Below are 16,292 nucleotides of genomic sequence, written 5' to 3'. Positions count from 1 at the left end.
GGCATGGGTTAAAATAGTGTATTATACAAGGAAAGAATCTAGTGCCAAAGATTACAGAAATAAGAAGTAAAATATACTAATTACCCTGAAAACACTATTGTACCCCGTGGTATAGAAGAGAACAAAGGTAAGAACAGCAAGCATAGGCAAGACTAAAAAGAGGACATACATGAAATGTTAATTAACACTTATCTTTTGTGATTTTTAGTTTGAGTTCCCTGATCTCTTCACAGTGGTATTTTGGGTGTTCTTCTAGGTCGAAAGAGGTGACTCTGTTGGCTTCCCAGGCCTTTACTCGAGTGTAATGAATCCAAGAGTCTATTCTGGTGACCCTGACCTTCACCACCGTAGGAGTGAAAAGAAGTACAGTGCAAGGTCCCTCCCAACCAGGGCATATTGAGGGAGAAAGGTAAGGAAGTACCTTTACAAGTACTGGGTCCCCAGGGTTGAATAGAGGTGGGCCTGGTTCATGGGACTGGGACTTCAACAGTTGTTTCAGTTCCTGTTGGAAATGGACCAAAGAGGTTATGTGCTTAATTAAAACAAAGGTTTCTTGGTCTAGCAAGAAATCATTCGTGAGAAAATGCCATCCATACATAGTCTCAAAGGCACTGAAACCCAGACTTGAAGGAGTGTTTCTGATATATAGCAGGACTATAGAAAGAAGAGTAGTCCAGGGGAGATGAGTCTCCTGAGACAGTTTCTTGAGGTGCCTTTTGATAATATCATTTCTTTTCTACCTTTCCTGAGGATTGTGGTCTCCAAACACAATGAAGATGGTACTGTATGCCTAGTGCCTTTGAGACCCTCTGGGTGACAGCTGCCTTGAACGAGGGGCCATTATTGCTCTGGAGGTACTTAGGGAGTCCAAAGTGAGGAATTATCTCATTGATTAGTACTATTATCACCTCAGAGGCTTTCTCTGACATGGAAATGCTTCTACTCAGTTAGTGAAGGTATCCATCCATACTAGGAGGTACTGGATGCCCCTTGCCTTTAGCATATGGGTGAAATCCATTTGCCAGTCTTCCCCCAGGTAGCCTTGGAGAAGATGCAATTAATTAAGGGGATTATTTTTAAGGCAGGTCTTGCAAGCATTAACAACCTGTTTAACTGTTTGTATCAGGTTTTTATCTGAGAACAATCTGAGCCAGTTGATAAGTTTTATCTTTACCTAGGTGGAAGGCCTGGAGAAGGCTTTTAAGAACTTTCCATTGGTTGCCAGCTGGTAGATGAAGCATGCCATCCCAAGAGGTGTCCCGTTCTATATTCATAGGAGAGTATTGAGGTTTTATTTCTCTGATGGGGGCCCTCCAAGATCAGTAGGGCTTCAAGTGGGTCAGAGACCTGGGGACCCCTTGCTGCTGATTTAGCTGCTCAGTCTGCCAGCCTGTTTCCCTCAGCTATTTCATCCATCCCTCATTGGTGGCCTTTACAATGTATTACTGCCACTTCCCGTGGGAGGAAAACTGAGCAAAATAGTCTATTAATTTCCTGATGGCATTTAATGGGATACCCATTAGCTGTGAGGAAGTTCCTCTCTTTCCAGATAGTGGCATGGGTATGGAGAACTAGGAAAGCATACTTAGAATCAGTATAAATGTTAACTGTTTTTCCTTTGCTTAATTCGAGTGCTCTCATGAGGGTGATTAGTTTGGCCAGTTGAGCACTTGCGCCTGAGGAGAGAGGTGTGCTCTCAACAATATCATTCAGAGTAACTATTTCATACCCTGCTTTACGATTTCTTTGTTTGACAAAAGAACATCTGTCCATAAAAATAATCCGGTCTGCGTTCTTTAAGGGGGTTTCCTTGAGGTATCCTCTGGCCGCATAACTTTGTACTACTATTTATTCACAGTCATATTAAGTTCCCCAGCTTCCTCTGGGAGGAAGATGGCTGGATTTAGGGAGGGACAGGTTCTTAATTGGACTGCAGATCCTTCTAATAACAGAGCTTGATACCTGAGGAGGTGGTTGTCTGTTAGCCAGAGACTCCCCTTAAAACTATTCTTACCACATTATGCAGGGTATAAACGGTTAAGTTATTACCCATGGTTAACTTAGCCTCTGGTACCAGCAAGGCTACTGCTGCGATTGCCCTGAGGCAGGCCAGTCATCCTTTGGCTACCAAATCAAGCTCATTACACAGTTAGCCCACAGGCTTCTGGGCTGGACCCTGGGCCTGTGTTAGGACTCCCAGTGCCATTCCCTTTCTTTCTGATATATAAAGATTAAACATTTTTCCCGTGGGGGGACTAAGGGCTGATGCCTTAAGCAAGGCTTGTTTTAGTTGGTCAAAGGCCTTTTTAGCCTCCAGTTCCCAAATTAGACAGTGAGTATCAGCTGCTTGAGTCTCCTTTATTAGGTGATATAAGGGATGTGCTATTTCACTGTACCCAGATATCCATAATCTGCAGAATACTGTAATGTGTAAGAATTCCCTCCATTGCTTGAATGTTTGGGGAGGAGAAAGGAGGAGATAGGTTTAATCCTTTCTTCGCCCAATGCCCTGGTCCCCTCTGACAAGACCAGGCTTAGGTACTTCACTGAAGTCTGACAGAGCTGAGCTTCAGATTTTGAAACATTATATCCTCTGTTAGCAAGAAAATTAAGAGGAGCCTTATTGCCCTCCTGAGAGATTTCCTCAGTTGGAGTGCAAAAGAGAAGGTCATCCATGTATTGCAGAACTTTGAACTGAGGATAAAGGAACTTGGAGAGATCTCTCCATAATGCCTGCCCAAACAAGTGGGAGCTGTCTTGGAATCCCTGAGGTAACACTGTCCAGGTTAACAGGGTGGTTTGGTTAGAGGGATCCTCAAATGCAAACAAATACTGGGAGTTGGGGTATAATGGTATGTAGAAGAAGGCATCCTTTAGGTCCAGGAACCATTTAGTTCCCTCAGGTATTTGAGCTAGCAGGGTATACGGATTGGGAATCATTGAGTGTATTGGAACCACAGCCTCATTAACAAGGAGGTGGTTCTGAACAAGCCTCCATTTCTAGTTGGGTTTTTGTACCCCCAAAATTGGGGTATTACAAGGGCTATTGCAGGGTTTGAGTGGGCTCTCCATCTTCAAGTTATCAATGATGACTTCTAGTCCATTCCTAACCTCTAGTTTCAGGGGATATTGTTTCTGGTTAGGAAAGGAGGTGGGATCCTTAAGATGGACCCAGACTGGTATGGTAGTTGTGGCTCTGACAATCTTCCCTAGAGTTGCCCAAACTTCTGGGTTAATATTGGTCTCTACTAGGATGAGACAAAGAGTTTCCCTAGGGGCCATCAGAATGGTGGTCCCCACATGGGCCGTAATATGCCTACCCATCAGAGGAGTTGGGCTTTCAGGCATAATTAGAAAAGCTTTGGTGAACAACCCCAGCTACCGCTAAGGGGTTGGAAAAAATATTGGGTTAAAGACCTTCCTGTGATGTCCCTCACAGTCATGCTAAGAGAGGAGAGGGGGCCTGGATTGAAGAGGAGAACTGAGAGACCAGCCCCAGTGTCCAAAAGGAGGTCCACTTTCCTCTCTTCAATTTCCATGATTACCCAGGGCACCTTGATGATAATGGTTGTCTGGACCACAGGAGCCAGGAGAGGAGCCCTGGGACCTGTCAGTCCTGCTGCTGGACCATTTGGAAGACTGGCTCTGGACCTGGTGACCAGCATGCCCAGGAACAGTCCACCCTCCAGTGGTCCCCATTGCAGATTGGACAGGGTTGAGGTGGCTTCTTCATGCTGTCTGAGCAATTCTTCTTGAAATGCCCTGGTTTGCCACATCTGTAGCAATCGACAGGTGGGCCCTGGGAATTCTGGGGTTTGTGGGCTTTTCTGCTGGCCATTAAAGTCTCTGTCTCTTTCCTGTATTTCCTCTCTCTCTTGTGCCTACCTATCTCTATTATAAAAGACCAAGGTGGGTACTTTCAGAAGGTTCTCTAAAGTACTATCTGGTCCTAGAGCCTGTTTTGTAGCTTCCTCCTGATATCAGGGGCTGCCTGAGTAGTAAATTTATCCTCTAGGATTGGTTGTCCCTCAACTGAATCAGGGGATAGACAGGTGTGCTTTACTAAGGCCTCCCTTGGCCTTTCCAGGAAGGCAGTGGGATTTTCATCAAATCCCTGGTCAATCATGGATGATTTAGTATAATTGAGAGGATTGGTCCTGGTCTTATGTAAGCCCTCCATTATGCACACCTGAAAGTGCCTCCTCTTCCAGTCTTCTTGTCATTGGAATCCTATTTAGGGTAATCCACTGATACTGCTTCTCTTCCAGTTGGATAATGTTTGCCCCCTTCCCTGACACTATATGTGATACTAAGCTCATCCCCAAATCTCTCTGCTGCTTGCAGAGCAGGCTGCTTCTCAGTGTCTGTCAAGGTCTGGTTCAAAAGCAACATAATGTCTCTCCAGGAGATATCAAACATTTGGGTGAAATTCTGGAAAGCCTCTATATGTCTATCGGGGTCATCTGAAAACTTCCCAAGATCCCCCTTAATTCACTTTAAATCCTGTAGGGAGAAGGGGAACTGGACCTTACTGGGCCCAAATTCACCAGGCATTTGTTGAAGGGGCAAGAGTGAGGTTGGGGCTTGTCTAGGGTGAGGAGTTTTAGGAGGGGACAAGTGAGAGGCTGAAGCTGAATAGGGAGGTCGGGGTGGACCCAGAGGGGAAGAGCTGGAGGGGGCTGGCTTCTCTGCTTGGGTTGCCTCTGGGATTCATATCTTTAGTTTCCTAGGCTTGCCCCTTGCAGTCCTCCCTGAGATGGCAAACAGGAGGGCTGTATCAATCCTACACTGTCAGCAAAGGTCTGGATTGCCTTGCAAGGTGTGGAAAGCCTGCACATATGGGACCTCAGACCATTTGTCTTCATGTACACAGAAAAGGCCCGACCATCGGCTACTATCAAAATGAATGGTTCTTTCCTGAGGTCCACCCTGTCCTTCATAATTTGGCCAAACCTTTGTGCAGAGGACTATGAGGCATTTTTCTTCCAGATTAAGAGGATCAAAGCAGTCCCATTGGTTCTGGATACACTCCAGAGGGGTATAAGCTGGGAGTGGTGAAGAGAGATGGTTGCCTATTCTGAAAGACAGAGAATAGAGGCATGCCTCATTCTCTTCCTCCTTTAGTGAAAACTCAGGGTGTGATGGAGAGGCAAAGCAAGCATCCTTCCTCTCTTCCATATTTTTGTTCCTGAGTCCCAGTGACCTTTGCAGGTGCCACTCATGAGTACCAATGCAGCATTCAACCATGAAGCAGAAAAGGCCTAGAGAATAGGAATTATTCGCCCTCACTTATGCCTCCATCTTCCCCTGCTGTCAATAAACTTTGAGTTCCCTGGGCCTCATTTATGCCATGGAGCATGGCCTCCTTCCATGGTGTGGGGATTTAGTCTGCAGGAATTTGTCCTACCCATTTACATTGTGCCTGTTGCCTGGCTTTAGGTCCCTCAGATCTAGTTTTCCTTTCTAGGGACTCAGCCTGAAGTTTGGAATAAAGTTTGGGACTAAAAAGTATTTCAAGAGGCTGCACGTATCTGTTTAGGTTGTCTCAAATGACCTCTGCCAAATGTGCAGGTATCAGCCAGCAGGGCCTGCTCCTCTGTTATTTTCCCCATCAGCAGCAGAGTGCTGGGAGGGGGAACCCTCTCACCCAGAAAAGGAAAAAAACCCAAAAACCCAAAATAGCATAAGGGGAGAAAGGGGAAGGTACTGGGGTAATGTTAGAAACAAATTTTCAGTGCCGCAAAAGAATAGCACTCAAACATAAACTTTCTCAGCAAGGCAAATTTACTCCTGCAGGAGGGTGTGTCTTGCGTACGGAGCAATGGTGAGAGCACCCAGGACAAAGGAAAGAAGGGATTTTGATTATCTCTTAACGTAGCTTGTCCCTGTAACTGTACCCTGCCTCCATTGACTGGAGTTGGACCGCACAATCTAAGCCAAACCCAGTTGACTAACTTGAAAAGTGCAGGAATGCTGTTACACTGGTGGAAAGACAGGAAGATCAGTTTCAGCAGGAGAAGCCGTTGCAATGGGAGGGCTAATTCACAGAGTGGGTAGCAGATGTGGAATGTGCACTCTATAGATAAGGATTGGTGGGAAGGTTGTTTACCAGGGCTGGGGGAACACAGAGAGTAAGGAAGTCTGGCCTTGAAAGCAGGGAATGAAGGACAAGGAAATTTAAGCAAGCTAGACCTTTGAAGAAGAATTTCCTACTGTATTTAACAGGAAGAACCTCTTGCTCAGTGCAAATTTGTCCCTTTAATCATTGTATCTTTCCCCTGGATTGAACTGGGCTGAACTCCTCGGCCAGAGGAGTGAAAGTTCCATAGGCGTGACAGCTGAGAAGTGCTGGCTGGCCTTTCCAGCAGGGCCCCTGGCAGTAGCCACTGTTTCTTCCACCCCTTGTGGCCATTGGGCACAGCTTTTGCATGCTCTGGACATTCCCAGGTGCCCGAGCCAGGAGGGGAGTGAGTACGAGTTGTGGGGCGGGGGTGTGTGTAACGTGAGCAACTGCGGCTGTCAGGGTGGATGTGGGCATCACACATTCAAGAAAAAACAAAAACCACATTGTTCTAATTTCCACCTTTGATGGCTGAGCCAAGCACTCATTCTATTTAATGTTATAGCCACAGCCTGTAGCAAAACTGTTAACATTATAAAGGAAGAAATAAGAGCCATTTCAAACTGTGAAAGAAGAAAAGACACCAAGTGAAGTTTGTGAAGTCTGTGGGTCTTGGCCAACGGAGTTCAGTCTTGGGGCCTTCCAGCAAAAGTGCCTTTGGTTGCCTGAGGTCTTTACTCCAGTCCCATGTGGTGGCTAGACCTCTGTGAAGAGAAACAGAGCAGGAAAGAGAGAGGTGGCAGGGCCTTGGAAAAGAGGCAGATCCGATGGTTTCACATCTGTACTCACCCTTCCGATGAATATCCCAGACAGGGCTCCAGCTGAAATGGAAGAGCTCCCTTATCCCTGTTGCAGGACATGCAACAGGGGTGTGGCTTGCCTGTTCAGTCACCCCACTGCTCAAACCCCTAGGAGAGCAAGCAGATGGGCAGGTTACAGAGGCCAGGGTGAGTGCTTTGGGCTTTGGCCCTGTGGTAGTGTCTAGGGATGTGTGCCTGCAACCCCAGTATTACAAGCTCTTTCAGCTTTCCCTTCCACAGACGTCTCCAGTATTAATCAGCTCGGTGGACCCTCTACACAAAGGTAGAGGGCAGGTGTGACAGCTTTCTGTATCCTGAATTCTCACCCAGCATCCCAGAAGAATCAGATCACACATGGGCTCAGAGGATGAGTGCAAGATTTTATTGAGTGGTGGAGGTGGCGCTCAGCGAGATGGATGGGGAACTGGAAGGGAGAATGGAGTGGGAAGGTGATCTTCCCCTGGAGTTGGGCCACCCAGTAGCTGGACTCTTCTCCAATCACCCCAGTCAAACTCTCTTTGGCATTCAGCTGTCCCTCCTTTTCTCTCTCTCTCTGCCACATCATTCTGCTGTCCGTCTGCTTGTCTGCTGGTCTGCTGGTCTGCTTCTGGAGCCTGGGGTTCAGGGTTTCTATGTGTGCAGGATAGGGGGTATGGGAGGCCAAAAGGCAACTTTTGGCCACGAAAATAGAAATGTCTGTTCCCATTTAGGACCATGGGTCTTCAGGTTTGAGGGTGGGGCCTTTGCCAGGAACCATGCTCTTCTACCCAGTGTTTCCCCGTCTCCTGTCCATATCACCTTCAGTCTTACCTTGCCCACGTGGGAAAGCATCATCTTCCTGGTTTCAGTCACACTGGATGAGGCGGGAGTCCCGCCACAGGGAGTGGGACTCCAAGTGGAACGAGACTGTGGACTCTGAGGTGGCTTGGCATGGGCACCCAAGGACTGGCAGTGTGAACAGGATGTCCCTGCAGAGGGAGGAAGCCCAACGTGGAGGGTGAGGCCCCGAGGAGAGCGAGAAAGATACTGAAGGAGAGCAGACTGGACTGGTGGGGACAGTGGAGCCTAAGCAGGGGGAGGAGGCTGTGGACACAGCTGAGTGGCCTGGTGTGGGCACTCGGAACTCAGCAGGAACTACAGCAATTCTTAGAGCTAAGAGTGACAAATTTGTGTTGGGAGAACCATCTTCTTAACGACCTTCTTTAGATTCACTGGTGCCATGTGCTGGCAAACTATAACTGTTTCAACATCAAACACACATAGTGCCCCCTGCAGCCCGCAGGCGGGTGCTTGGCACCCCCTGGTGGTCGGTGGTAGGCCTCACGCACGAGTCCACATTGCTACAAATCAATCAATGGGCAACAGAGACAGTGTGATGAGGAATGGGATCTTTACAATAGTCTCAAAGTGCGTCCTCATAACATAGTCACTGATTAAAACCAGAAAAAGAATGTATTTATGGTAGTGAAGTGTGACACCCACCACCTTAATTCAATGATCAACACGAACATCATCAATCTTGGGGCAAACTAAAGTCACATGCTGCCCGGTAGAATGGGAGAAGAGCGCAGCGGGGTGTCTACGGTATTTCTGCCGAAGTTACAGAACCTGAATCTAATCGTGAGCCAATACATTTAAAAAAAAAAAAAGTGAGGGGCATTCTACACAGTAACTCTCCTATGATCTTCACACTGTGTTCAGGTCATGAAGGTGAAGGGAAGACAGAGGGACTTTGTGGGTTTCAGGACCCTGGAGAAGTGTGAGTGTGACAATCGAATAAGGCACATGGCTCAGAAATGGACCCTTTGCTATAAAGGACACTGTTGGGGCATAGGGTACATTTTGCATAGGACCTGAAGGCTATTTGGAGTTGCTGTATCCACGTCAATTTCTTGATTATGGTTATAATGTGAAAATGCCTTTGTGTGAAAAACACATTAAAGTACTGGAGTGTTGGGGTTTCATGCTGACAACCTACTTTCATAGGTTCAGGGAAACATGTTTGTACCATGCCCGCATTTCTTCTGTAAATGCCTGCAATTCTTCTGTAAATTTGATGTTTCAAGATAATAAAAACAAAAAGGAAACTGAGCCTCAAAATGTTACATAACCTGACTGAGTCCACATGGGTAATAAGTGACAGCTCTGGGTCAAAACTCAAGTGTGCCTTTCCCCTAAAGTCATGCCCTGCCCTGCCAACCACAAGGCCCTGCACATCCGAGTTGGCCTCTGTTTCTGCTCATCACCTGCAAAACAGCCCTGCCTCCCCACAGCCAAGTTGCTGGAGCTGCACCCCACCTGCCCCCACCTTGCACTGGCCTGACTCCCCCATTCCACACCTGGCCCAGCACCCACCACATGGTGTGGCAGACAGCACTGGGGCAGCTGAAAGACTCCGTGCTACAAATTGGCACTGCCCAGCCTCCTGCTCCTGGGAGTGGGGTCCATTGGCTGAGCTTCCGCTCCCTGGAAGAGCTCCAAACTCCTCAATGGTTTGGGATTTTTCAAACCAATTCCAAATAAGCCAGGGGAGATTTTCCTGTCTTGGTTCCCATCATTACCACCTCCACAGTTGGAGATTCCCTCCTAATCCAGATGCTGGAACCAGGACGTCAACAACTAGGGCTTCATATATCACTGGGACACTTAGCATAATCACCATTGCAGGTTGCCAGACATCACCCAAAGTGATGTTCTACCAAAGACAGAAACTGCAGCTCTCCCGTGACCTTCCAGGTGCTGCCATGACTCCTTCAGCTGAACCTGCTAGGGCAGAGGGAAGTGGAACGTGCAGCAAATTTGCCAGCCACTCTGCCCATGTGCCCACCAACTCAGCTGCAGGCTCTAGGGACACAGGCTGGCGGGGGGGCCTGGGGCTCAGGGCTGAGCCAGGTCGCAGGGCAGACAAGTTGGCCTGGATCAACCTGACCAATCTCAGCTGGAGCAGTGACTTCTTCATTGTGTGAATTTAAACCAGGAGCCCAATGGGGCTTCCTTAGTGCCTGTGTAAGGGCTCTCGGCTTTCACTGCTAAGGAGCTTGCTAGGGACAGGGTGGGTGACCTCAGCCATGGGGGGGATTTCTCTTCTTACAGACCTGGAGTTCCTCTTTGGCAGGTTCTGTGCTCCCCTCAAGGGTCCTTTGAGATTCTCCAGCCTGAGTGCTCTTGGGGAAATGGGCTGTGTAAACACCATGCCTATTTCCTGCTTGGAGCACAGGTTTTGTGGTAGGGCTCTCAGGGGTGGGGAGGAAGCCTGGCAGCCCCCACACCTATAAATGCTGCTGTCTACCTTACCCTCTGACTTAGAGGCAGAGACCCAAGAAGCTGGAGGCTCTGTGTGTGGGTGAGTTTAGCCCCATCCCCTGGGTGTTCTCTAGCTTGAGGATCGCAGGCAGAGAGGACCAGCCCAGCAGCCACAGGCCTGACCAAGGCCCAGGCTGGGAAGGAGGGCAACTCCCATTTTCCACTGGGAGGTGTTTCACAGCACGGTCACTATGGATGACCTGCAAAGACCCTCATACTTTGATATCTTCCTTGGCCAGATCCATCCCTACCAGGGACTCAGCAGGGCCTAAGTGGGGGGAGTGGGAGAACAGACCCCAAGAAGGAGGAAGACCTCATCACTGACTGTGAGAGGGTCATCACCAGCCTGATCATCACCTTGAAGGGCCCAGGCTGTGGGCCCCGTTCATCTCTTTTCATTCTCAGGTCGCTGATTTCTTGGAGCCTGAAAAGAAGGTAACAGAGCATATGAGGGACAGATGGAGTGAGTCAGTGACTGAGTGACCTCATCCTTCCTCCTAACAGCCTGAGAGGGACAGGGCAGGTTTTCTGCAGAGCACGGAAGATTCAGCTGAAGTCAGAGAGGTGAAGCCAGTTTCCCAGGGTAACATAGTGAGGCACTGACAAAAAGGAGACTGCAATGGAGCCCAGGTCCCCGGGCTCCCCAGAGCTCCTTACTCTTTCTCCTCCTCAGCAGCCTGGAGACCCCACAATCTCCAGCCAGAGGCCTGAAGCATGAGGCCGTGCCAGGTGCTAGATGATGCTGGGAATTTTCCCGGGGGCTTTGGGTCTTCCCAGCACTCTGGTCTCACACGCCCTGCCTCTCAGCTCTGCCCAGCTTCCTGAGTCCTGACAGAGCACAGTGGGGGAGATGTTGGCAGAGGTGGCAGATGGGCTCATGGCCATCCCTCCTGCAGGAGCAGCAACTGGAGCCAGAGCCATGTGGCTGTGCCCTCTGGCCCTCACCCTCATCTTGATGGCAGCCTCTGGTGCTGCGTGCGAAGTGAAGGACGTTTGTGTTGGAAGCCCTGGTATCCCCGGCACTCCTGGATCCCACGGCCTACCAGGCAGGGACGGGAGAGATGGTGTCAAAGGAGACCCTGGCCCTCCAGGTACTGTGCTTGAGACCCCACCCTCAGCTGAGGGACACAGACCCGTTTTCAGGAGGCCCATCTGTCCAGGCCCCTAGGCTGTGGGCCATAGTGAGCTGGGGGCTATAGTAAGCTGGGTGGGACCTGGTGGGTTCCTGGAGCCCTTAGGATGGTGCATCCTGGAGAGTCTGTCCTCATAGTGGCCACGGAGTGATAGCTGAGCCAGCCCCAGTGATAATAGGCATCGAGTCTCACTAGGTCCAACCAGTTGTGGGTGACAGATTGCACACATCCATGTCTCTTTTCTCTGCAGGCCCCATGGGTCCGCCTGGAGATATGCAATGTCCTTCTGGGAATGATGGGCTGCCTGGAGCCCCTGGTGTCCCTGGAGAGTGTGGAGAGAAGGGGGAGCCTGGGGAGAGGGGCCCTCCAGGTGAGCAGAGTGGGGCAGGTGGGCAGTGGGAACATGGGCACAGCGACCCTGAAGTCAGTTACACAGGGGTGATGGGGGTCAGACAAACCCTGCAGGTTCCCCAAGGGCATTTGGCTCAACCTAAGTAAGAGAATATGAATTTGAGGGAGAAAGCCCAGGTGTCTAGGGAGTGTGGTCACAATTCAGGGAAGGGCAGGTGTGGGAAGTCCTCCGTGCCTCATGACCACCGATGGGGAGACACTGAGTCAGTTGTGGGATGAGGGACAGACCTGGGAGGCAGGGGAGGCACATCCTGGGATGGAGTTGCTGGCGGCAGTCTGAAGGGTGAATGCGGACCAGGCATCCAGGCAGATGGTGTGATCAGGAGCCCCACAGACAGAGGGGAACTTTGAAGCTCAGAGCAGTAAGCAAGTCCATCAGGGCAGTGCAGAGAGCATCATGCTTGCCCTTGGTGGAGGGTGTGGGAGAGGGACTTGCCCCACAGAGGCGGGCAGACAGAGCCCCTCGAGGGACAGAGCAGGAAAGAGGACAAGGGGTGGGGGGTCTCAGCAGGGGCAAGGCTTCACTGAAGAATAGGGGACCACGGGGTGTGGAGACACACTGGAATCTCGTGGACCCTCTGAGCCTGGGGTCTGGGCGGTGCCTAGCAGCAGTGAAAGGGCAGAGTTCCAGGATTGCAGATGGCAAAACGCCTGCGTGGCAGCAAGTGGGGGTCTTCACTGTCTTGCCCCTCCTTCTGTGTGGGGCGCTCTCCACAGGGCTTCCAGCTCATCTAGATGAGGAGCTCCAAGCCACACTCCACGACTTCAGACATCAAATCCTGCAGACAAGGGGAGGTAAGGGGACGCCCTGGGCCTCACAGGGTAGGAATTTCCCACAAGTTCCCCTCATTCTCAGCACCGGCTTCTAGAACATAGAGATGACAAATAGGCATGCACATGCAGGCCTTAGGGAAAGGAATGATGTTTGCTTTTCTGATGTCTTTGAATGGCCCAGAGGAGACAAAAGCAGACACAATTCACTCCCCATTTCATAGGAAAGCAAGTTCTCCACCTGCCTTGCTTTCCACTGAATCCCAGGAAATTGCACCATTTCTGGCAACAAGTAATTGTTACTTGGGTGAATGAATAAATAGAGGAGAGTCTAAAAGTGAATTTAGAAAACTGCGATTGGAAGAGGAAGAGAAGACACAGAGAGAGGCAGAGATGGAGAGACTGGGGAGAATCTGGTAGCAGAAACCCCAGGTGAGGGAGGTGGCTTAGAGACAAAGCGGTCAGTGGCCTGATCCGGACTCTTCTACTCTCAGCCCTCAGTCTGCAGGGCTCCATAATGACAATAGGAGAGAAGATCTTCTCCACCAATGGGCAGTCCGTCACTTTTGATGCCATTCAGGAGGCATGTGCCAGAGCAGGTGGCCGCATTGCTGTCCCGAGGAGTCCAGAGGAAAATGAGGCCATTGCAAGCTTCGTGAAGAAGTACAACACGTATGCTTATGTGGGCCTGACTGAGGGTCCCAGGCCTGGAGACTTCCGCTACTCAGATGGGACCCCTGTAAACTACACCAACTGGTATCCAGGGGAGCCTGCAGGTCGGGGAAAAGAGCAGTGTGTGGAGATGTACACAGATGGGCAGTGGAATGACAGGAACTGCCTGCAGTATCGACTGACCATCTGTGAGTTCTGAGAGGAATTAATGCCATGGGACAGGGAGGACCCTGTCTGGCCTTCAGCCTCCATCCCGAGGCTCCACTTTGTCTGTGAGATGCTAGAACTCCCTTTCAACAGAATTCACTTGTGGCTATTAGGGCTGGAGGCACCCTTAGCCACTTCATTCCCCTGATGGGCCCTGACTCTTCCACATAATCACTGACCAGCCTTGACACTCCCCTTGCAAACCCTCCCAGCACTGTACCCCAGGCAGCCACTCCTAGCCTTGGCCTTCAGCATGAGATGGAGCCCTCCTTATTCCCCATCTGATCCAGTTCCTTCACTTACAGATGGCAGCAGTGAGGTCTTGGGGTAGAAGGACCCTCCGAAGTCACACAAAGTGCCTGCCTCCTGGTCCCCTTAGCTCTCCCTCTGTAACCCAGTGCCATCAGGATGAGCAGTCCTGGCCAAGCATAATGACAGAGAGAGGCAGACTTCAGGGAAGCCCTGACTGTGCAGAGCTAAGGACATAGTGGAGATTCTCTGGCACTCTGAGATCTCTGTGGCAGGCCTGGTCAGGCTCTCCATGAGGTTAGAAGGCCAAGTAGTGGTCCAGCAGGGTGGTGGCCAAGCCAAACCCATGATTGATGTGTACGATTCACTCCTTTGAGTCTTTGGATGGCAACTCAGCTCCCTGACCTGAAGACAGCCAGCCTAGGCCTCTAGGGTGACCTAGAGCCACCTTCAGATGTGACCCGAGTAACTTTCAACTGATCAACAAATCTGCACCCTACTTCAGACTTCAGTGGTCATTCACACCACCACCCCCACCACCGGCTCTGCTTTCTCCTTTCATTAATCCATTCACCCAGATATTTCATTAAAATTATCATGTGCCAGATCTTAGGATATGTCGTGGGGTGGGCAAGGTAACCAGTTGAAGATTTTTTTTTTTTTCCCAGAGCTTATGTCTTCATCTGTGAAATGGGAATAAGATACTTGTTGCATCACAGTTATTACCATCCCCCCAGCTACCAAAATTAGTACCAGAACTGTTACTATACACAGAGGCTATTGACCGAGCACCTATCATTTGCCAAGCACCTTGACAAGCACTTCTAATACAGTGTATTATGTGCTATTCAATCCTCACACAATGTCATGGGACCAGTACTGTTTCCTCATTTTTTATAAGGACACTGAAGCTTGGAGGAGTTAAATGTTTTGAGTCTTATTCCAGACAGCAAGTGGCAGAGGCTGGATCCAAACCCATCTTCCTGGACCTGAAGCTTATGCTTCCAGCCACCCCACTCCTGAGCTGAATAAAGATGATTTAAGCGTAATAAATCGTGAATGTGTTCACATGAGTTTCCATAGCTTTGGTTCCAAGAAACATCACATTTCTGTATTTTTGTAAATCAAATGAACTCTGGCTCTGAGCCCCCACTTGCCTGAAGATTGGAAAATTCAATCTCAGGATGTGCTTTCTTTGTTTGGTAGGAGGGGCCACCTCCTCTCCTCCCCATGATGCTGCAGGGGGATGGGGAGCTACATCCACCATTTGGAAGAACACATGGGCTTCCTGAGTCCACATGGTCCATTTGTGGGTGGGGATACCAGGTCTTCTGTCCCCTACTCAGCCACCTGAATGATTTCTGCAGCCCAGCAGTGATGGTGGCACTCAGGGCTCAGTCCCAGGCCTCAGTGAGCCATCCTAGTCTCAGGTCTGCATGGAATGGGACCACACTCTCATGACCCAGGGCTTCGCAGGAATGAGACAATGTCTCCAACTGCTTGAGGAGGCAGCTACATATGTGACCCACCTCCCACTTCTCCCCCTGAAACATCTGTGAATACTCTTCCTCAGCGTATTTATTGCTTTTCTTGGGCAGAAGGAAGCTCTGGATCAACACTCAGAAAACCAATGAGAATGAGGGGAAAATTTTCTCAGTCTTTTATGAGTGATAATTTTTAATCTGATCACCATTCCACATGTGCTTAGGACCCAGCACAGAAATTATTGAGCCTTCTTCAAAATTAAGAAAAAAACAAGTAGAAGCACATACAGATGTATCTTGACTTATGATGGGGTGACATCCAAATAAACACATTGCAGGATGAAAATATATTAAGTGGAAAATGCATTTAATACACCTAACCTACCAAACATCATAGCTGAGCCTGGAGTAACTTAAACATGCCCAGAAAACTTAAGTTATCCTGCAGTTGGGCAAAATCATCTAACACAAGGCCTATTTTATAATGAGGTGTTGACTGTCTCATGAAATTTATGGAATGCTGGACTGAAACTGAATGAATAATTCAGTTATATGTGTACTTGAAGTATGGCTTCTACTGGATTTGCATTGCCTTTAAGTCATTGTAAAGTGGAAAATTTGTAAGTCGGACAATTGTAAATCCAGGACAGTCTATATTCCCAATTTTATAGATAAATACTTTAAGCATCTGAAAATTTGCATCTATTGAGATAATCATGTGGTTTTTGTCTTTAGTTCTGTTTATGTGATGAATCACTTTTATTGATTTGCATATGTGGAACCAAACTTGCATCCTAGGGATGAAGTTTACTTGATTGTGGTGGATAAGCTTTTCGATGTGTTACTTGATTCGGTTTGCCAGTATTTTGTTAAGGATTTTTGCATCAATGTTCATCAAGAATATTGGCCTGAAGTTTTCTTTTGTGTTGTATCTCTGCCAGGTTTTGGTATCAAAATGATGCTGGCCTTAAAGAATGAGTTAGGAAGGAGTTCCTTCTTTTCAATTTTTTGGAATAGTTTCAGTAGGAATGGTACCAGCTCTTCTCTGCACCTCTGGTAGAATTAAGCTGTGACTCCATCTGGTCCTGGGATTTTTTTGGTTGGCAGGCTATTTATTACTGCCTCAACTGCAGAACTCATT

The 16,292-nt window shown here is 48.9% G+C and overlaps 1 protein-coding gene across 1 annotated transcript; it reads left to right on the top strand.

The window, feature by feature from the left end:
• The first annotated feature begins 10,999 nt into the window (after positions 1-10,999).
• LOC100590566 (pulmonary surfactant-associated protein A1) lies at positions 11,000-14,720 on the top strand. Its single transcript, XM_030798628.1, has 4 exons — positions 11,000-11,315; positions 11,608-11,727; positions 12,486-12,563; positions 13,034-14,720. The coding sequence occupies exons 1-4, from the start codon at positions 11,075-11,077 to the stop codon at positions 13,408-13,410; spliced, it is 816 nt and encodes a 271-aa protein (XP_030654488.1). The 5' UTR covers positions 11,000-11,074; the 3' UTR covers positions 13,411-14,720.
• The last annotated feature ends 1,572 nt before the right edge of the window (positions 14,721-16,292 follow it).

The sequence above is a fragment of the Nomascus leucogenys genome, chromosome 18 (assembly GCF_006542625.1).
Source record: "Nomascus leucogenys isolate Asia chromosome 18, Asia_NLE_v1, whole genome shotgun sequence".
NCBI classification, from domain to species: domain Eukaryota; kingdom Metazoa; phylum Chordata; class Mammalia; order Primates; family Hylobatidae; genus Nomascus; species Nomascus leucogenys.
Note: the sequence above shows the minus strand (reverse complement) of the source record. Positions and strands in the feature narration are given on the sequence as shown.

Bases quoted from the DNA above. Each gene is read 5' to 3' on its own strand.
- LOC100590566 (XM_030798628.1), top strand. From the start codon at position 11,075: ATGTTGGCAGAGGTGGCAGATGGGCTCATGGCCATCCCTCCTGCAGGA. The intron at 11,728-12,485 runs GTGAGCAGAGTG...CGCTCTCCACAG, and splicing joins TGGGGAGAGGGGCCCTCCAG to GGCTTCCAGCTCATCTAGAT. The intron at 12,564-13,033 runs GTAAGGGGACGC...TTCTACTCTCAG, and splicing joins AATCCTGCAGACAAGGGGAG to CCCTCAGTCTGCAGGGCTCC.